The sequence below is a fragment of the Emydura macquarii genome, unplaced genomic scaffold (genome assembly GCF_026122565.2).
Source record: "Emydura macquarii macquarii isolate MOO-44397 ecotype Brisbane River unplaced genomic scaffold, CSIRO-AGI_Emac_v2 contig_1119, whole genome shotgun sequence".
NCBI lineage: Eukaryota > Metazoa > Chordata > Testudines > Chelidae > Emydura > Emydura macquarii.
The window spans coordinates 2,977,889-3,000,778 of record NW_027131256.1 but is presented as its reverse complement, the minus strand read 5'-3'; the positions used below and the strand labels follow the sequence as shown (position 1 = coordinate 3,000,778).

Genomic DNA, 22,890 nt, shown 5'->3' with positions numbered 1-22,890 from the left:
ACAGAGTACAGTTAGCCCGATTGGGGTCTGATGGAACAACCAGGGGGGTCCAGAAGAATCACTGGCTTGGCAGTTGCCATTGTGGTGGCCAGGGCATGGGAAAAGGTTGACTAGCTCCCATGCTCGGATGGCACCTTCCTGAATGGTACCAGCTCCATCATGGGGAGTACGACTGCTTCTGAGTCCAAGTCTGACCGATCACTCCTAGGGGACCAGTGCAGCGCGGTACCGGCAATGGTGCCTGGGAGACTGGGGCCGAGACATTATAGCTGGCTTCGCCTTAGACAGCACCACACACTTCTTCGGCACCGATGGTCTGGTGTCTGAAGCAACTGTGCGTCTATTCTGGGAGGGGACAGCATTGCCATGTCCTCCAACAGGTCCCTGGCTACTTCAAAAGCCTCCAACATGGAGGGGAACTGCAGGTCCTCTTCATGTATCTCCTTAAGTGGGAAGTTCAGAAGCACCAGACCCGACTGCCCCCTTTCCCAGGTTGGAGTCAACAGCACCGTGGTGGAAGTGGTACTTGAGTGGCCCGGCACAGGTCACATTCCCCTCGAGCCTCCTCACCCTGCTGTCTTGGGCAGTGGCAAACGCCCCTCTCCGTCTTCCTCTGCTTCTTGAAAGGACTGGGGGAATGATACCAGTGCCAGCCCCGCGAACAGTCCTTCAATGCTGGTGACCCATGACAGTGCCAAGGGTCTCAGGCCAGGAGGGAGTTAAGGTTCGGTATGCAACCTTAATTTTATTTCAGAAATGTCACCCACACACACACACACACCCACACACCAGAAAGATAATTTGAAAAAGATAAAAAGAATTTGAAAAAGCTGCTTAGATACTCTATAATATTTCAAAAGTTCCACAGGGGTAGCTATGTTAGTCTGTATACAGCAAAAACAATGAGAGTCCTGTAGCACCTTAAAGACTAACAAATTTCTGCGGGCATAAGCTTTCGTGGGCTGCAACCCACTTCATCTGATGCATCAGGTGCTACAGGACTCTCGTTTTTGCTATAATATTTCAGTGAAAAGAAAACATGTATCTTTTAATCATTTCAGCATTTTTAAGATTACTGTATTCAATAAATTAGAAAGTTTGCATTCGCCCAGAGATTGCCAGAGCGTGTGACCAGGAAGGATTTCACATACATCTCATTACCTGTAGCAGTGTGAGTCTGAGATACAGGATAGATTCTCTCCATCCCCAGTGCAGGATTCAAACGCTTCTCCCTCTGCAGTGGAAACACCACTTTGGTCATTGCATTGGTGATCCTCCTCCACTCTAGTATCAGGCCTGGTAATGGGTGTAAGGCCTTTAATTTCTCCAAAACATCCTACAAAGGTAACAGCAGGACAAATATATTATTAACTATCTTACAAGTTCTACAAAAATTGTTTATTCAGTTCTGCAGAGAAGATTAATCAATCTACAGAGAATGTTATACCTATAGTAGTCTTCAATTTTTATAGGCACATCTCAATATTATGTGAACATTAGCTCCGCTCACATTTGCTGTATGGACAGCAAGAATGACGTGACACACTGCTCCTGTTATAACATGCAGCCAGAGAAACAATAACTAGAATTAACTTGTTGTGTCTTGAGTCCTAAATAAAATTTTTAGGGTCTGCTTCATCAAATAAGTCACATGAAACTATCATTTGCACCATCCCTGTGTTGTCTCATCTCTCCCAGCATAACTCCCTTCCTTCCCGTTCTTACATGATTTCTCTCCCTGTACCTCTTCTAGCTATACATTAGGAGTGCCCAAACAAGGACCCTGAGCACACTCCTTCGGGGACAAAGTGGATCACTAGTAATAAAAACCTTGAAGTTTAAATCGAACTAACATTTCTGTTTATGGATCAAGGAAGATGCAAGCAAAAGCAAAAAAGATGGCATATAATAATGCACATTTATACACAATCTGTACAGCCCTTGAGCTCTGAGTAGTTCAGTACAGCACTCAGCACCATAAAAGTTAGGCAACTAATGTTGTGTATTCTCTCAACTTCTGCTTTTTACCCCTTTGTGTTACCTCTACTATGCCACACTTGTGCTGAACATTGATCAAAATCTACTAACATCCTCATCTCTTTACTGCTAGGAGGTTTCCAGGGATCAATATTTGCTTGTCAACACACTTATCACATTGGAGCAAAGGGATATTGGGAAAGCAACACAAGTTAATGAGTGCTGAAAATAGAGAATACATAAATCTGCTAATATCTTTTGTCCAACAAAAGCAGTAATTAGCTCCAGGCAATCAGGATTAGCACTGCGTTCCACAACAGTTAGCAACTGACAGTCCTGTTATTGGTCTTAGATCTTATATATCCTTCCAATATATTAAATTCTGAAACCCCAACATATTTGTGCTTCTGAAAGCAAATTTCGTGACGTGCACAACACAGGAATTGTCACAGGGAAAATTCATCAGCTACATTCTGCCACACAGGAACTGGCATATGACACCAAAGCAAATCTCCTCCATTTACACTTAAACAATATTTTTCTATGTATCTACATTGGTTTTTATACTGCATTTATCACCATGATATCTGAGTATCTTTCAAGATGAACAACTGGCTCATTGATGGGAGATTCTCCAACTCTTAGCCCTACACATTTAACCTGTGATCTAAAAATCAATCTGTGCTATTTCTGGCTTACAATAGCTGCTGCACACCACATTCATCTCTGACTTAAATGCCACCAAATCCACTCTTTTAGAGTTATGGCCTTGCTTACCCCTCAGTCTCTTCCTAAGGCACAGGTGTAACTGAGGGAAGACTTGGTTAAAATTCTGTCGATGTAGAAGGCAGAACAGAATGCAGCCCACACTCCAAGAGCTGAATAGGTTCTCCAGTGCTAACAGGAGCAGAAAGTAGAAATAATTTATTTTTGGCAGAGTCAGCAGATCTCACTCATACATACAAGGAGCAGATCTGTGAAGTAAGGAGGATCCCTTTTGATAGTCGCTTTTCAGATGAGAACTATGCTTTAACTGTACCTTGGTCGTACTGAACTGTTTGCCCAACCTGACCCTGTTTCCATTAGCAGTAGCTCTTCGGGCATAACCCAGAGTTTTCTTGTTCCCTTGTATTTTCACGTCTCCATTTGGTGGCAACTTCAGCTCCAAAAACAGGACCTAAAAGAGGCCAGCGTTTCAATAAGTGTCTATATTTTCATACCAAGAGAAAACAGTAATTGACTCTGAGCATAAAAATAGCCTATATTCTAACCAAGGCACAGCAATAATGCTCCAGGTAATTAAAAAGCTGATTAAAGAACTGTGTTACCCTCAGCTGTTCCTCTTTATTTTAATTAACTACAAAATGTAGTCTAAAATCTCATTTTCTAATCCTGAAAGTTTAAATTGAGAATTGTATTTCTACATAAGGTAATTCACTGAAATAAAGTGATGTTACATGTATCCTTGCTTCTTAATAGCCATCTGTAATGAAAATAGGAGTTAAAATGATGCCAAATGAGATGGAAAAGCCTGGGGGAGGGGAGAGAAAAAATACTAGCAAGGAAGTGACTGCAGAACAAAATGAACTGAAGAAACTGGTGGCAACTACCGTTTCCAGAATAGCTTCAAATAAGTTTAGATATTAGAATTTTTCTACCAATTCCCATCGGTTAAAAAACTAGCCATGATGAAGTATTTATTTGTCATTAGATACACAGGAACTATGGTAATAGAATAATTAATAATAATACACAATTCTTTATTTCTTGTCCTAAATTGTTGTATAGTATTTTGTACTATTTAAAGCTGTTGTGTTTTATTCTAGAGCTGACAGACCTGAGTGGAAATAATTCTAACAAACATTTGTATAGCATAAAGGTTTTAGATTAGACTGATCATACTCCCAGTTTATTCTAGATTTAATTTTTATTTGTTTGTGTCTCCTTCTGAAGCATCAGAGATGGCCATGGCTGGGGATGGGCCAGGCCAGTGGGTGGGCCAGGCCAGTGATCTCATGTGGTACAGAGAATTCTCTATCTCAGGTCTTTGGCTGGGTGGTTCTTGCTCACGTGCTCAGGCTTTAACTGATCACCATATGTGGCTGAGGAAGGAATTTTTTCCCAGCTCAGATTGGCAGTGACCTTGGGGGCTTTTCCTCTTTTCTCTGCAGAGTGTGGGTGTAGGTCACTTGCCAAGATCATCTTGGTATCTCTCACTTAATCAATTCCCTGCTGTTGTAGGGACCTCAGATATTGGTGCATCTCAGCCCCTCCTGTTCTCTGCCTGTGACACAAAATAGTTGAGTCTCCTAAGGGCTGTAATATTTTTGTCTAATTCCAGTTTTTGAGTTTAGTATATGGGTGGCTGAGTGGTGATGGTGGCCTGTGAAATACAGGAGGTCAGATCGGAAGACCTGGTGATCCCTTTTGGCCTTAAGCTATGACTCGTGAGTGGTGAAGCCACAAGAGAATTACACCAGTCATCAAAAATGAGTGCTAAACCTTTACATCAAATCATTATTATTTTGTACATACCACATTTCACAGAAATGTTATTTTAGAGAAAGGTTTCATTTTATTTCTTAGCCCTGATTGGTCACAAAATACTGGGCCTTATATTGGTCACTAGTTCAGGAGTGCCTTCAGACCAGTGTTATTTCGTGGGTAAATTCCATATATGCAGGAAAGAAAGACATATTTTTGTAGCATTTTTTAAAATGGCAGCTGTTTGAAACTTCTTAAAAAGTTTGCAATGTTAAAAATAGTTCTGGTGGAAAGGGAACTGGGGCAAGGTAATTCCAATTTATTGCTGTAATCAGCACACACACAGCATGTGTAGAAAGCATCCATTTGGATGAAAAGTATTATATATATGCAAACTTATCAATAACTAATTTCCTTGAATCTTTCTGGAAATATTCATTTGTATGAATGAGTTCACAGGTTCTGAGAAGCTTACTACATTTGTTTTAAAAATTTTAAAATAAGATTTTCACTTGTTTGTGCCTAAAATGTCGAGGGCAGGAGTAACAATGTAAACTGGTCAACACAAATCAATTCATGTCTGAAGTCAGACCATGCGATGTTATAGCTCATGCATACAAACATCATTCTCTCTTTAAATCAGGCAATATCAATGTAATAATGAAGTAGCTCTAGGTTTTGTCTACATGGGGAAGCAACTGCAAAATGACGTATATTGTGCATTTAAAGTACAACAGCTATTCCACTAGCTCCCCACGTGGACAGTCTTATTCTTCCCTTAGAGTGCCTTTGTGCAGTTTAGCTTAAACCAAATGGATTAATTTAAACTGCACAAAGGGAATTTTAGTGTGGAATAAGTATCCACACAGGAAGCCAGAATGGAATAGCTCTTTCTCCAGGTAGACAAGCCTCTAGTCTCATAATATTAGCCCAAAACATTCTGGTAGCAATTTGACAGGTGCCAAGGGCTGCAGACAGCATTTTTACAAATTGAAGATCTGATTCTGCAAAGTGCTACAAACCCTCCCCTTCCACTGAAGTCACTGGGAGGTGAGTACCATGCAGGCAGTGCTCAGCACCTTGCAGGACTAGGGCCTATGATGGCTGAATAGGAAAGAAAGCAGTTACCTATTTGTAACTAATGTTCTTCGAGATGTGTTGGTCATGTCCATTCCAAGTAGGTGTGCACGCGCCATGTGCACAGTTCGCCAGAAAGTAACCTTAGGGTCGGCTCTGGTGCCACCTAGAGTTGCGCCTCCATAGTGCTCTATATAGGGGCCTGCCGATCCTCCACTTCCTCAGTTCCTTCTTGCCAGTTGGCTCCGACAGAGGGGTAGACGGGTGGGTCTTGGAATGGACATGAGCAATACATCTCCAAAGAACACCCGTTACAGATAGGTAACCACTTTTTTTTCTTCAAGTGCTTGCTCATGTCGATTCCAAGTAGATGATTCCCCAGCCAGACCAAGGAAGTGGGTTCGGAGCTCAATTAAGTACAGACTGGAGCACTGCTCTGCAGAACGCAGCATCGTCTCTGGCCTGTCGGGTAATCACATAATGAGCAGCGAAAGTATGGATGGTGGACCACATGGGCACTCTGCAGATGTCCTGAATCGGTACTTGGGCCAGATAGGCCACCAAGAGGCCTAAGCTCTAGTCAAATGTGCCATAAGCTTAGGAGCTGGCACTTTCGCTAAGTCATAGCAGGTCCTGATGCATGAGGTAATCCATGAAGAAATTCTCTGGGAAGAAACCAGAAGACCCTTCATCCTTTTTGCCAGTGCCACGAAGAGCTGGGTGGTCTTTCTGAACAGTTTGGTTCTCTCTATATAGAAGGCCAATGCCCTTCTGACGTCCAGCGAATGTAGCCTGTGTCACACTGGCTGGACTGGAGTGGGGAGGGGGCATTTATTATATTATTTAACATTAGTGTGTCAAAATCATAATAATTCATATGAGACATGCCGTATCAGGTACTGTTAGAAAGGCTATAATGTGCTAAGTAAGATGATAATGTTTATGTTCATGTGTGTAATGGAAGTTATGGATATGGTTGATATATCTGTATTTCAAATTGTATTGTGTCTGGGTGACACACCAGACCGGATGGCTGCAGCACTAGCCTGCTTAATGGCCCGTTAAGAAATTCACAGGTACAAGTGGCCCAGGGGGAGAAGCCAGGGATATACCTGATGAGTCACCAGGACTTACTCATGTGACTCTGGGTTCCATCTTGTTCCTGTAAAATTCTACAAGCAGCATGGCAAAGACCAAAGGACACAAAAGGCAGCTGCACCACATCCATTTTGTCTTTAGTCTGTCTTTGTCTTTAGTCTCCAGCCTACCTCTGGATCAACTCATCTACAACTGAACTGAAGCTGTGAAACAAAGGACTGAGGCCCATCCAGGTACTGGATGTATACCAGAGGGACTATACAAGCCTGCAAACTTCACAATTCTTCCAGAAATCTGATTATATATGGACTTTCAAATAATTTGCATGTATCTGATTGCTTTAATCCTTTAGCATTTCTCTTATAGTTTGTTTCTTTCTTTTTATAATAAACCTTTAGTTTTAGTCAATAAAGGATTGGCTGGCAGCATGGTATTTTGGGTAAGATCCAAACTTATATTGATCTGGTACTGTGGCTGACCCTTTGGGGTCAGCAGAAACCTTTTTGGTAAAGACCATGGAGTTTTAAATAACTGATCTCTTTACCGACCTAGTGGCTGACTGGGAGCCAGAGACTGAAATGCAGTAAAGGGGGCAATGTATATTTTATTTTGGCTTCTTGATAACCAGTGTGGGGAATCAGAAGCATTGTTTGGGGCTGGTTGGGAAGTCTGACTTCAGTGTCACCCACCAGTGTTGGGAGAATCTGCTCTCCTTTTACAGCTTGCCCTGACCTTGGCATTTTCAGGTGGCTACCCTAGGCATGGACGGGTCACAGCCTGCATTCCCAACTGCTAGCATGTGGCTTTGGGTAGAAGATCGGAAGGAAGATAGCCTGTTTTATATGAAACTGGGACACCATCTTTGGTAGAAACTCTGGGTGTGAATGGAGTTGAACCTTATTCTTAAAAAACATGGTGTACGGTGGTTCTGATGTGAGTGCCCTGAGCTCAGAGACCCTCCTGGCTGAAGTGACGGCTACTAAAAATGTTACTTTCCAGGATAAATATAACAGGGAGCACGCTGCAAGAAGCTCGAATAGAGGTCCTGTCAACTATGAGAGAAGAACAAGGTTGAGATCCCATGGAGAGACTGGTTAATGGGTGAGAGGATACAGTCTGTATAGGCATTTCAGGAACCGCGAAACCAGTGCATAACTAAAAACCAAGTGACCTGCTTCTCCTGGATAGAAGGCTGAAATTGCCGCCAGGTGTACTGTAATTGATGACTATGCCAGGCCCTGCTGTTTTAGCTGCAACAAGTAATCAAGGATTGTGGGAATAGGAGCCAACTGAGCCTGGATGTTCCTTTGTGTGACCCAGGCCAAGAACATTTTCCACTTAGCCAGGTAAGTAGACCTTGTGGAGGGCTTCCTACTGCCTAAGAACACCTCCCTCACTGGCTCCGAGCATGTCAGCTCCAGAGGGTTCAACTATGGAGCTTCCAGGCTGTGAGGTGAAGGGATTCGAGGCTGGGGTGGAGAAGTATCCTGTGATCCTGCGTAATGAGAACTGGTAGCAGTAGAAAGATGACTGGAGTGTCTACCAAGAGATTGAGCAGCATGGTGTACGAGTGCTGTCGAGGCCAGGCTGGAGTTATCAGGATCACTGACACCCTGTCCTGCTTGATCTTTCACAAAACCCTGAGAATGAACGGGATAGGTGGAAAGGCGTAGAACAGCTTACCGGTCCATGGGATGAGAAAAGTGTCCGCTATCAAACCACGGCTATGCTTCTGAAAGGAACAAAACTGGAGACACTTCCTGTTGGACCTCGTAGCAAACAAGTCTACCTGAGGAATTCCCCACCTCTGAAATATGGTGCTCAACACGTCTGGCCAAATGGACCATTCATACGTGAGAAAGGACCTGCTGAGGTTGTCTGCCAACGTGTTCTGGGCCCCAGGTGTATTGATCAAGCGATGCAGAAACTCCAAAGTTTGAGGGCTTCTCGACACAGAGCGAGCTCCACCCTGTCTGTTTATATAAAACACTGCTGTCGTATTGTCTGTAAGGACCAATACCACCTTGCCTTCCAGCTGACCTCAGAAGGCTTGACAGGCTAGACGCACTGCCCTCAGCTCTCTCACGTTAATATGAAGTAGGAGTTCTGACTGGGACCAAAGACCTTGCATTACCTCCCCCAAGTGGCTTAAGTGATGAGATAAAGAGGGAGTACTTGCTAGGCAAAAGCAGCAATGTTCCAGCAACCGTCATGGGCAGTAAGAAGGAACTGAGGAGGCGGAGGATCGGCAGGATCCTATATAAGGCACTATGGAGGCGTAACTCCAGGGGGCACCAGAGTCAACCCTAAGGGTACTTCTTAAGGATAACTTTCTGGAGAACTGTGCACACAGCACTCACACACCTACTTGGAATCGACATGAGCAAGCACTCGAAGAAGAACCAACTTAGATCAGAATTAAATTTGGTTGGTCTTTCCTTAAAGTGCAACTGCCTCATCACCATACCCACATTCCACCCACCAAGGTTTATACCCAAATAAGAAAAGTTAATCTGACAGGGCCCTCAGATGCAATCACTCTACCCAACTCCTTGAAATACCTCTGCAATGTCATCGGAACTGGTCAAAGAGAAGCTGTGGCCTGCCATCTGATAAGCCTGGGCCTCAATCTCATTCAGTTTAGCTTGCATGACCTGTTTTTGTGTCTCGCACTCTGCTGTGCTAAAACCTATTCCATTCATTTCCAGCAGGGCCAAGCAGTATTGGGTGGGCATCTCCACTTTATGGAAAACATCTGAAATAAGCAGAAAAGCCAAGAAATGAGTAAACAACATTTATGGCAGGTGTATTACAGCTGTAGTTGGCAAACCCCAAATCAACTAGATTTATAAACCTAGAATACAATGGCTGCTCATGTTCATTGTAAATTTCTAAACCCAGGATAACAACAACATTTACTTATGCAGTGTTGTTGTAGTTATGTTGGTCCCAGGATATTAGCGGGAGAAGGTGAGTGTGGTAATATTGTTTATTGGATCAACTTCTGTTGGTGAGTGAAACATGCTTTTGAGTGCACCCAGAGTTCTTCCTCAGGTCTGCTTGAAGGAGGTTTACCTAAGAAGAGCTTTGTGTAAGCTCAAAAGCTTGTCTCTCTCACCAATAAAATTTGATCCAATAAAAGATACTATGACTCATCCACCTTGTCTCAGCTATATATATGACCATTCTTTAGAACCAAATATGCAGCATAATATAATGAGATGTTTGTGATGGAGTGCAGTGAAATTGGAAGATGGAGAGTCTTATATCAGGGAAAGTTACAAAGCCTTGCATTAGGAAGCATTAGTTTCCAAAATAAAATAAAATAAAATCCAAACACAGAACTTCCCAAGCTCCTTGAAATAAAACATGTTTATTTCTCAGAACAAAGATTTCAAAGCCAAGGATGACTATTATTTTCCTTATATTAGATACTATGGTTATGGGTGTTATAGAAATACTAAGACCATTCACATGTATTATGGAGTTATCTCCAGGTCCTCTTTACCTGTTAGATTTTCCTTCTGCAATAGGGCATTGAGTCGGTTCATGGTGTTGAAGATAAGCACAGATTCTATGGCTGCTCGGTACCGACCTGAATAATCAGCACTGGCACTAAGTCCCAGGCTCTGAACCCCTTGGCCAGTTCCCACGCCTTCAAGCAGGGGCAGTTCGTGAGGGAGAAAGTTGGTTACCATGTTGTGAAGGGTACGCTCCTTAGAGCCAGGATCCAGCAGCCAGCACGCTACCTAAAATGGGGACAAACCTATCTTGAAAATCTTTTTATTGATTATAATAATTCAACGAATATATTAATTAGGAATTAGACCAAACATTCTTAACATTAGTGTTAACGTCAAACATCTGCAAAGTATCAGTTTTCTTGATTAAGTAGAAGAGTTAGAATAATTCATGGAAGAAATTTAGATGATTTAGAATGAAATTTTCAAAAGCACCTGAATGATATAGCAACCAAAGTGTCACTGAAAGTCACTTAGGAGTCACTTAGGCACTTTTGAAAATTTTATCCAGTCAATTAAATGCACAAAAAGAGTGTTGTCCTCCGTCAACAGTCCTTTCTCTAGAACACACATCCATTAAAATCTAAGATGGAATAAATGTGAAAACTATAGTTAAAACATGTCTATTCTGAAAACTGACTTAGCAAAAAGTGGCATATTGAATTTACCATCAACTTGGAACCTGAGAAGCTGAGTTCTTTTCCGCTCTTGCATATCAGCACTAGTAATAAGAATTCGGCAAGCCAAATTCTACTTTCAGTAACCCCTGTGCAAGCCCACTGTCTTCAATTAAATCAGAATTTCAACCTGAAATTGACATTTCAATATAGCTAACAGCTCTGTTGATGGTGCATGAGCCATAAGAGAATCCAGCTCACTCTTCCATAGTGATGCTGCAGTGCAATCAGGAGTAAAAAAATAGTGACAAAAATACATGTTTAGTAAAGTAAATAGATCTGATTCTGGTTACACACAGGGAGCAGAGCAGGCCTGTTGAATAAGCATGTGCCTTTTTACAGTGTCTTTTATTTTATTTTTTATATTAAATCTACACCTTCATACTAAAAGCTAAATCCTTTCTTGTGCTGCATATCTTAGATACAGTTTACTTATCTACATATTTTGATAGTGACATCATGCAATTCCACCTGAAGGCTGGTCTGCTTTATATAAGCAATAATGCTAATATCTCTTAGTGACTAAATCAATCAGAAGTGATTTACAAATTTTAATTAAAGTCATAAGTATGAAGTTAGAAAATGTCAGACTTTAGAGATTTGCCAGATGGTAAACGGCATAGAAGAAATCCATTGATTCCCCTAGTGCTCTGTAATTAGTTACAAACAGAATAGACTAATATATCAGCTTTACTGATGAGAAAAACATAAATGAAGACATTGATAGTTATAGGCCTTCACTCTGAAAAGCCCCAGGGAACTAACTGTTAAATGTTCTGTGATATACAAACAATACCAAAGCAAGGTATGAAATGAAGGTTACTTATCTGTAATCAGAGTTCTTTGAGATGAGCCACTGCATATTCAAACTTGTGGAATTAAGAACCACCTCTCAATTCCTTCCACTAATTCAGAAATTCCTAACTTGAAACTCTGAAGAAGTGGGAAAGGTGAGTGAGGAGTGTGAATATGTAGAGGCTCATCTCAAAGAACTCTGGTTACAATGAAGTAACCTTCATTTCTTCTTCAAATGGCCTCTGCATATTCCTACTTTCAGGAGTTTAGCAAGCAGTACAACCTCCAGGAAGGTGGGCTGAGGAGTTCCAGGTGAACAAGGAAAGCAGAACTGCCAAACAAGTATCAGTTCTGGATGCAAGGTCAACAGTGAATAGAAGCAACCGATCTAGCTCTCTCAAAATAAATCTTAATATGGGAGATTTTTGCTAGAAACACCTATAGCTGCAGTATCAGACATTCAACATGATATGATGAAGACAATGTGAAGACATGCCACAGATGCTGCCTTTACCTTGGATGAGGACTGACAATTCCAGAAGATTGAAGTCCTGCCAAGTCATAACAACTGTGACACATACTGCATAGACGGACAACCCTTTGACCATGACAGACTGGTTCCTCACAACAACTCCGTTTCTTCGATGGATTGGGGAAGTTTTAGATAAGCTTTGGCTTGAAATAAATAATGACAAAGTTCTCTGAATATGCAGAAGTATGATAACTGGTCCTGTGAATGTAAAGGAGGCTCAAGAACAAACAGACATTCCAATGGTCTGAAAGAGATGGACATCTCAGACACCTTAGACCGTTGGGATGGAGATTTGGGCAGGACTACCTATTCTTTAAGAATGCAATATTTCCTGTAGAGAGGCTTGCATCACAGAAACTATCTGAGCTCTTAAGAATAGCATCTTCATTAAAACAGTCTAAAACAACAGTTGAGGAGAACCTTAACAGGTCCAGCAACTCAGGAGCTGTCTTTCAAGATACAGAGTAGGTATGACTGGTCAAACTTCTGTTTTTCATGAGAGTTTTTTAGGCCTCAGCAAAACACTCAATCAACAGTCCAAGCAACCTGGAGTCTAGATGTCAACCAGAGAAACTTGGAACCTCGGTAGAGAGTCTCACCTTATCTCAGAGGCAAGAGACCAAGTAGTTTGGAAAGCAGGACGTTATGGATATTAATATCATATCTGTGATATTGATTATAGAATTGCCAATCTCCAACCTTGGCTAATGACAGCAACTTGGTACCAACTAGACTAACATACAAAAAACCTCTTATTTCAATAAGCTCAAGGGCAACATAGAGGGCAAGGAGTGCAATATTGATGTTAGGACTTGCTTGTCTTTGGATCAGAACCATACAGAAGCATGGTATCTGTGTAGAGAAGGGACTAAACTGGTATTTACCTCACTTGTAGAACAAGATAGTATCAGATGGAGCTCTTGTTAGAACACTTGTATTATTGAATGGAAAACTCTTCTCAAAGAGCCTGCCAATATATCATCTTTCACTGGTAGATGAGCTATCTGACCCACCCAATGAGGACATTGAACTTTATCAACAGGAACCCCTCTTTGGTGGACTGTGTAACACATTCCCATAATGCTATCCATCAGGATTCAGACAGATTTGGACTTTATGAAGGGAAGAAAAATCTTACAAGTCAAAAATAGCTCTCTGCTCCAGTACACCTTGACATGGAACTACATATACCACTGCAATCACAAACTTTGGAATGGATGGCAATCAGGTGAAGAATCCCTTACACCCTCTAGGACTATTATTGCAGAAGGCAGGAAGATGACAAAGGAACTCCCTGAAGGGCATATTCTTCCCTTCTCTTACAGAACAAGGCATCTTAAAGCACTGAGATGTTGTAGCTCAAGTGTTCCTTGTATAAAGAAAAGGTGACAGAATTACAAAAAGCCCTGCTGAAGCCTCAGCTATAGCCTGGTATTAAAGCTATCACATAACTGCACTAATAAGGAACCTGTCCACTGCAGGAAAGTTTGCAGGTCTGGAATAGATCAAGGCTTCAGTGAGTATGAAAGTACGTGCAAACTATTAGGGAAAAACCATCTAGACACTGCTGAAGTTCAAGTCAATACACAAACAGAAACCCAGCCATTCAGGGAGAACAGTCATGACAGGCAGGCATTTAATGGAACACAGAAAGACCCAAACCCAGAGGTAAGGTACAGGTTTATTGACAGAGGTCTTCTTTGACTCCAGTCAGAGGTATGCATAAAGAAGCAGATATGTGACAATGGCACAGAAGAGAGAGTACCCATTGAAGATTCCTGGAAATTAGAAAGAGTTCTACCTCTGGAACCCAGAGACAAATACAGCAAGCCTCAGTATGTTAATATAGTCAGACAGCATTTTGCCCTATGCCACTCACACCTACTGTTCACATTATATCACAGGTGGCAAACCCTATTCAGTTTGTGATGAGGAAGCAAATCTCAGGCATCAAGTGTATGTGATGATGTCTCATCCCTTAGGTGCAATTGTTGCTTCCAAGACGGAAGGAATAAAAGCTATGTTTACTGAGACCTTCTGAAATGCTGGGCTGACTCCTCCATTGGACCCGCGTGCCCCACTGGTTCCTAGAAAGGCTTGGTAAAGCTAAGGATGGGTGCCCCTGCATGTTTCCTGTGCCCATACAGGGGCTAGCAAATACACTACACACAATTCTAGACTCTGTACTCTACGGTGGAGCCGGAAGCAAACCTGAAAAGTCTCCTTCCTGGCTAATTATAACTGAAGGTAGGTTGCCCAGAGCGCAATAAGGTTCTAATAACATTTTCTTCTATGAGAAATCAGACATATGGATCCATCAGAATATTTATGTCAGGTTCTAGGAATATTAGTGTGATTCTCATAGCCCCTCACATAAAGCTCTAAAGGAAACAGGACCTACAGCACACTATCTTCTCTGCAGAACCTTGGTAATGCACTTGTTAACTCACAGAAGAAGGTATCTCTTTTTTGCCTTTGCATTTGAGGGTTACAAAGAGATTCAAAAGACAATAGGCAGTCTTTCTGGAGCACTGGGATGGATCCTGAGACACCGTACCATTTCTCCTACAGAGACTATGTAGCAAATAAATCTTTGGCTCCATGAATCTCAGAATCAATAGAACATTTGATGGTTACAGTACCTTCACAATCCAAGGCAGCCTCCAAACCTGGCATCAGTTCTTGGTCTATCAGGTTTTTGTAAATCCAGTCCTGGGCATCTGAATTAGCCCTTAGGGATGGACTGGGATCCCAAGAAAACCTCAACAATTCCTACCAAGAACACAGGGAACTGACAATTCCAGGACCAAATTGGCTTTTACAACTTCTAACAGTAGAAGAGTCTAAGACTGGATCAGTTCCTTTCTTCTAGCCTACAGGGTGTGTCTGATAGATGGAGTATTGGAAAGGGAAAACCTTCTCCCAGACAATCAGAGTGTCAAATGCGTGCATCTAAAAAATGGCAAACAGGAAGCAGAATGTGAAAAAACTACCCTGATCCACCATTCCACAACTGATCAGAATCTTGTAATGCATTTCCTTTTCTAGTGCTGTGAGGACCTCCACATTAATCTGCTTGCTTATACCAATATGTTGGACAGAGTCAGTAAGGCAATCAGCTCTGCAAAAATCATGCTCTTGTATATGTAGTACTGGACACCACTGACCTGGGTGGATCAGGGTCCTCAGTGGTACAGAGCCACTAGACAAGTGACTCAATAGTCAGATGCTCTTACTGGCTGGATCCCAGGCAATTGGATCCCTTCTTGGCAACTGTGCTTCGCAGCCCTTCATGTTTGACTGTTGAATCTGAATTCAAGCTCTGATTGTGGATGCCAAGCCTTACCTATCAGCCACATATCCATACAGAGCCTTTTTTTTTTTGGTAGCTCTGGATCAGTAATATGCGATGGGATCTGGGTTTTGCAGGTCCCAGATTCCCATCTGGGTTTTGCAGCTCCCAGATCCACGCTAGGCTGCTGGATCCAGATCTTTGTTTTGCAGCCCCAGATGCATGCTAGGTTATCTGATCCAGATCCATGCTTTGCAGCCCTGGATCCATGCAGGCTAAGACAAATCCGCTCCTGTGGCACAGTCTTTGAAGCCGACTCTAAACTTATGCAGTGCCAGCTTAGTTATCTGGGCCTGAAGACCCGCCCCATCAGTCAGGGAATGTGAGGCAGCCCTTCTACTTCTGCAGGTCCAAACAAGCCCAGGCTGGACCAGCATCTCCTCATGTCTTTTACAAGGAAAACCTAACTGACTAACTATAAAGAAAATTTGCCTCAAAAAGGGGAGAAAAAAGAAGAAAACACTATGAAGACAGCATGGAGGATGCTGTGTGATGTAAGCTTGCTGCACCTGGGGCAGGCGGTTAGAAAGGAACTGAAGGGTTGCTGGGTTCCCCTTTCATGCCCTCAGAACCCTCCGAGATGGCCCCAATGGACACTACTTTCCAAAGAATCCAAAAGTGGAAGCTGAGGAAGGCTCCTCAACCAGTTCTGAAAATTTTAGAACTTCATGTTTTATGAAAAAGTGATGTTTAAAAAACACCTGGAAGGCCCCGTGGAGATGCGAAATCAAGGTGGTGGCCAACACAGTATTTCTGTTGAAATGTACTCTGGAACACAAACATGTTCTTTTCCTCTTGTATTTGTTTCAGGTCTTTGGTGAGCATGTTAATCCCTCAGACTGAACTCAACTCATAAGTTTAAGAACAGTTTTCCTGTTCTAATTCTTTTAATCTGGTTTAAAATTCTTCTACTTTTTTTTCCCCATTGTGTGTCACATTGATTTGAACTTTGAAAGTCATCACCAATAACCACCCCCACACACACACTTAAAAGTGGCAGTGCTTTTTACTAAATCAGGGCCATGTTCGTTTTTCACTCTTTCAAACACTTTACTTGATTTCCAACCACTGGAACCCTCCCCGCCTCTCAAAATTAAGTGTGAATGTAGTTCTTCTGAAAATGAGGGATTGTAATAAAAGTGAGGGCCAGGCATGAAAGTTCCAGTGCAAGATTGACTCAGATCTCTGCCTAGGTACCAATAAGATGGCTTGAACCAGTTCTGCAATTCCAGTCACAGGCCTCTTGTGCCAATGGAACAGGAGCTCTGCAATGCTGACTTTGTCCAGTAGGCCCTGTATGAGACCCAAACTCATCTTCCATATGTGATCCAAAGAAGATTTGAAGCCAGATCTCCCCGGGTGAAAGACCATTCTGTGTCTATTTTTTGCAGACACTGAGAAACTTCAAAAATATCATAGTAAGTAGTAAATGTAAAATACTAATTAATGTGGACTTCTATTACTTTAGCTGTGAATAATATTACAAACTTTGACAGAAATGTTTGTTTTCAACGCTAAATAAAAAACAAATGTCTTGAGCAGAGTATTAAGCACTAAAAGTTACCCAGAATCACTGGTTTAAATAACGAATGGAAGTTTTACATGAATTAAAAGTTCTTAATTTCTGAAACCTTTGGGTCCTCGAAACTTCCTTCCAGGGAGATGCCACAAGCCATCAGAAGGGTCTTGTAGTGCTCGATGAAGTTGTACATGACAAGTGAGCGCTCTCTCTCAGATTCCTTCTGCAAGCAGGACTGTATTTGACACAATTTCTCAGTCATAGACAGGTTCTGATCCAAGGGAGGTGGTGCCAAGCTGGCACTGATTTCTGAGATCAGGGACACAAATTAGTTTATTTATCCAGTAATGGAGAGAAAGGGGTAAGGGAATGTGGAATTCTTTGAAGCTACCATTCCTAAACTGAAAACACGGAGCATATAGTTGGAGCTTGAATAAATAATAAATCCATATTGTTTTGATTCAGTAGGGATCTAAGAAGATGAGTACTTTATCTATAAAGAATAGGTTAGATATACTGTCTAGTTATAACTAAGATCCTATTATTACCTCAATATCACAGCTGGGTTGACTGAAGTGCAAGGAAATTTAATGACTTACTCGGTCACATTCACAAGCAGATCAGCCTGCAACTCAGTGCTTTCTAGACCTTTTCTAATACCAATAGTCTTCACTACCTCCTTTAGGAACAGGAAATATATGAAATACTGGCAAACATGTCACTCTCAGACCTGGAACTTAATCCAGTCTGATTACTTAATCCAGCAACTGAGTTGGATTAGGAACGATGATAGGGACATATACTTAGAAGCCATCTCCCAAAAGGGATCTCCTCATAGTTCTTCCCTGAAATCTGTGGTGTTTTGCAGTTCGGTCTGTCTGGCAATCCTCACTTACCAGTCTGGTCTGCTTGTTTCTGCTGCAGTGAGACATAGTAGGCATCCTTTCCACCCCAGCATACAGACAACCCAACTACCAAGATGTCTTCACAGCCTTTGACAGGAAACCCATCATCTTTAACCTGGATCCGCTGGGGAGATCTTACTACGTAAACATTTTTAAAAGTTATGATTCTAAAATGACATCCATAAATATAGCAGTTTGGTCAACTGAAAATCTAATAATGAAACAACCCAACACAGCCTGGAATTCTTAAAACTGAACAAATGCTTGAATTCTCTTCTATGCAACGGACTTCCCCTCGACCCCAATTCTTTTTTAACTAGTGACTTTAGAATAGCAAGCTGCCCAAAACAGACAAACCACCACTTAGGGTTCCTTAAAGCGATTTGCTTTCTGCCTCATAATATACCCAAGAATTGAGATATAATTCACCCTGCATTGGGGCACATTTCATTTTTCACTCAAATTTATTGCATTCTTGTTGAGACAATAACTGTTTTGGTTTGGTTACTATATTTAGGCAAATCCTCCACTGCTTAACTCCCTGGTGTTTTGGTTTTATGTTGGGTGGGAGAGGTGTTTTTAAGATAAGAATAGGGAGTAAAATTAAAAACACAACAGTTTGTGTGTGGATTTTTGCCATCAGGCAGAGAGCTTCAGAGACAAGCTGCTGGCAATGGTTCCATCTCCTCCCTTAAGACCGATGGAGGAAAGCTGCTGCTTGCTTACATTTCCTTCTTTCAAAGACCTTAAAAGAGGGAGGAGGTTGGAGAAAGGCGAAAGTGGTTGTCCTTCTTCCTCTAAGGGAACTGCTTGAATCCGCCTCCCAATTGCTCCTGAATGGCTGCCTTCTTTCCACTGCATGAGCCCCTTAGGAGAGTTGCAGTACATTAATACTACTGGTGAAAAAGGGCAGGAGTACAGCAACAATCTGAGGGATTTGGGACTGGTCTGAATTTCATACCTAAACAATTAAATCTACCCAAATCAACTTTTTGTAAATTGGAAAATATTTAACCTCAGATCAGCCCACAATATCTGTAAGGAATACTGCCTTCATGGTCATGAATAAGTTGCTTATATTTGCTTCTGAACTCAAAAACATTTTGTTCTGAACTTGATGCCAAGATAAAAGCCATTTATTTATCTCCTCCTGTATCATCAGAAGGAAACTATAACATCATTCCATTTTAAAATGAGGGATGTGATAAATTCTCAGTTCATATTTGCTCTGTGCAATAACTAGTCTGAGTGTGTGTGTTCATGTGATTAAGAGTCCCCAAATAATACAGGAAGCAAACACTTAAGAACCACAGCATGGTGGTAATGATGGTAGCCTTTTAAATAAAGCTGAGGCCTTCCTCCATCCAGTCACCCTCCTCTTCCCAGATCCACCCTTTCAATTATTCATCTTGGGACATTCATCCTTCCCTCCTGATACCCAACTCTTTCCTTCTATAGTGGCTCTCAGTACTCAATTCATATGGAAGCCTTTTATCGTCTTATTTAGATAAATCCAAAGGAATATATTTATAGTCATTCCCATCCCTATTTTTAATGCCCCAGGTTAAACTGAGAACTGTTTACAATTTAATGTGGTAGGAATGTGAAATAGGGACTGACCTTGTTTGAATCTGCCACCTATAGTTGACTTGGGAGACAAGAGACATTTTGTTCTTTCACAAGCCACCGAGATGGCAAATCTACTGTTGTTCCTCCATTCTCTGATGAAGGTCTGGAAGAGAGCTTTGTCACTTGCCACATCAATAATAGTGAAGCTTTCAGCGCTGCATGAAATAAGTGGCAAAATATCTTGAGATAATTGCAATGAAAAGCCTTGATCTATAATAGAATTGTCTTTTACAGGGCTAGTCTCAAGAAAAACCTCAAGTGAGTCTCCATTCCCAGGATTAAACTGCAGTGTTTCTATGTGGTGTTCTGAACTAGGTTTGCCATTCTGCAGTGGCTGAAAAGGTGGGACTTCATCTATGTAGCTGATATTTTTGTTTTTTCCAAGTGTCACAGAGGATGTGCCAAAACTCTTTGGAACAGGTTCCTTGGGAGGCGTTGGAGGAATAAGTCCATTACTGATATCCAGCTGAGGGTCAGATATTCTGTTCCTTCCCTTAAGCAGCAGAGGGTTATAAGCTGGTTTCTGCACATCCAGGACTCCCTTATTGCTCTCTTTAACTTTGAAATAGTTCTTTAAACCCTGGCAAGTGGATAATGACTCTCTTTGACAATAGTTGAATTCAAAAATTGCATCTGGCTCCCGTTTACTATTTGAGATTACCAGCTTGCCTTTTGAAGAAGAAACTCTTGGATTTACAACAGGTTTATTATCTGAAGGACTAGGCCATCTGTCTAAAATATCTTGCAATCCCGGGCTTATGTCAAATGATTGATCAGACCATGCCACTGGATTGATATTCTTTTCCACAGCTTGTTGGGCATTCTTGGGCCTTTCACCTTGATCTCCTCTTGTATCCTCTGGTCTGGGGTCATCGTCCTCACGCCATGGCTTTCTTAACCCTAGCTCAACAAAAGCTTCAGACACACTGTTTCCTTGAAAAGGAGGTAAGTCTACATTACCTAAAGCTTCAGCTCTCTGGAAAGAATCTATGTCAGAGAATATAACAGACACATCACTACACTGTGCTGGCTGCTGCTGTCCATTATAGTTTACTCTGACAGTTAACACATCCTGAACAGGTCCCATGTTCTGCTGATGCAAAACGTCAGCAAGAGAGCTGGAAGTAGCTTTAGAGGGAAGAGGCACAACCTTCTGTTCCCCATGTTCTGCCTCTTCAGCCTCATCTGTGTGCATATATGGAGGGCCATTGACATCATTGAAGCTATCATCAAACAGTAAACTATCACTCATATTCAGACTAGTTTCAGGAGGGGGATGGCATTCAACTTGTACAAGCACAGTGTGAGGGCGCTGGCCATTGGAGGGAGAGACTGCCTTCTGAAGACCTCGAGGGGCACTTTCCTTCACTGAATTCTGGGTCTGATAACCTTGTAAAAAGCTATATAGTTGTGAGTCAGTGAAAGAAAAATCATTTCCGTTAAGGCAAAATGCAGATTCTGTGCACTTCATTGTAGGCTGTAAATTAGGGCTTCTAGAGCCCAAAGCTTTAGTGCAATGTAAATCAGAGGTTTCTTTCACAGGGTTTGTCGTCCCAAGACTTGAATAGACCACTTTTCTAAGTGCTGCTGCTAGCTTTTCATCTGCAACTCCCTCAGTTCGTAAAGTGCTGGCACAGTGTAGTTTCGTGGAGTTTTTCTGCACAGGTATCTCTGCCGGCTGTGTGTCTTTTGCTCCCTGCTGGCCTGCAATTTCAGCTGCCACCTGCTGTTGTAATATCCTATCAGTCTGTGTATCCAACTGGAAGCTGTCTTCAAATTCTCTGCAGACTGAATACAGATCAGGGAAACAGCCATTTTTAATATCTTTTACAACACAAAGAGCTTTGGATTTTACTGTTGAGTCTCTCAGAAAATCCTCAGGCTGATTATCTGCTTTACCCACACCTCCAGTTTGTAACAAAGTTCCACTGGGCTTTTTAGTACTAGTTTTGCCATCATTTTGAATTTGAAAATAGAAGGATTTATTCTCAGCAGGATATAAACAAACAGTTTTCTGTTTGCTAGCACTAGTGCTCACATGCATGTTTGCAGGATTGCTGGCTGCATCATTACAAAGATCTTTACCTAGAACCATTTGTTGTTTGACTGGTATCTTTTCAGCACAATTTTTACCTGGTTGGATTTTGCTCTGTTTAACACCAATGTTTTCATTTGTCAATGACCTGCTAGAAATTCCCAGCTCCACCACAGTATCATTTGTCTCCATATTCAAGGGTGGAGCATCCCTCAATATAGTAGCCCTAACTTCCAGATCACTCACTGTTTCTTTAGGATTGACTTCACTAGTAGTGGAAGGCTGTGTATGTAATTCTTTCATTACTTCGCTCTCTGGCTGCATTTCATCCACCTGTAAAGGTTTTGAGCCTTCGACAGTGAAGGCCTTGTGAGCAGATGATCCGTTTTCTCTGAATTCCCTGTTCTTTCGGTCTGAAAAAGATTTATCTTTAGACTTGCTATGGCTGGATAGAGAAGGCCCATTCACATCTGTTGTGTGCATCCTTGACTTGTCAAGCAGCAATCGATGCCGTTTTGAAGCACTGCTTTTGCCCTCAATTTGGCTGAAACTAGTGTCCATAGTCCTCCTGTACCCAGATGCCTTAGAAGTTTTTCGTGAAGTAAAGTTCAAGGTTGGTCTTCTTTCCTTTTCAGTAGGGAATTCTTGAATAGTTGTCGCAGAGCCTGCGTCACTTTTGGTTAGAAAAGTAACTTCCCTGTTTTCTTTACCTTTGCTCAAATTTGGCCGCTTTCTAGCACTGTATACGATGACATCACCATTTCTCTCCTCTGTATGGGTGTGATCTTCCTGCACTTCATTTTGGAGTCTGGAGTTTGATGTACTAGCACATAACAGCCTTTTATTTCCCTTTTTAATATTTGATGAATTCCCAGCTTGAAAACTGGTGCCTTTATCAGGTAGAATTCTGTACCCTTCATTGCTGAATACTTTGAAAGTCCCAAATGAAACATTCAATTTATTATTCCTGTCCTCCAGCTCTGATTCACTGCTAGTCATAGAAGATGTATCAGACTCAAGAAAAGAATCTGGGTTCCACTGCACTCCTATTGTAGCCAAGTCCTGCTGTAGGAGCATTCTAGCCTCCTCCACAATAAGGGATGCCGCCTCACTTTCGGTTAAGCCCTTCATTCCCACCATCCAGATACAGTGGGTATTCCGACGCTCCTCAACTGCCTCTTCATCTTCATCCACTGCCCTACGAACGCTAATGAAAGGAAAACAACTTGAAGTGAGCCAGAAAGTTGTTTAGTAACATTCGTACTGACAATAATGAACAGTCAAAGCAA

General features: G+C 41.8%; 1 protein-coding gene across 1 annotated transcript in view; it reads right to left on the bottom strand.

Moving 5' to 3' along the window:
* Positions 1 to 22,890, bottom strand: part of POLQ (DNA polymerase theta) — a 108,834-nt gene that overhangs the window by 20,650 nt on the left and 65,294 nt on the right. Inside the window, exons 16-22 of the mRNA XM_067545990.1 lie at positions 19,558 to 22,808; positions 17,929 to 18,075; positions 17,145 to 17,341; positions 10,145 to 10,385; positions 9,198 to 9,391; positions 3,017 to 3,154; positions 1,162 to 1,336 (exon numbers count right to left, since the gene is read on the bottom strand). Of these exons, the coding sequence (XP_067402091.1) occupies positions 1,162 to 1,336; positions 3,017 to 3,154; positions 9,198 to 9,391; positions 10,145 to 10,385; positions 17,145 to 17,341; positions 17,929 to 18,075; positions 19,558 to 22,808 (4,343 nt within the window). The remainder of the gene's footprint in view (positions 1 to 1,161; positions 1,337 to 3,016; positions 3,155 to 9,197; positions 9,392 to 10,144; positions 10,386 to 17,144; positions 17,342 to 17,928; positions 18,076 to 19,557; positions 22,809 to 22,890) is intronic.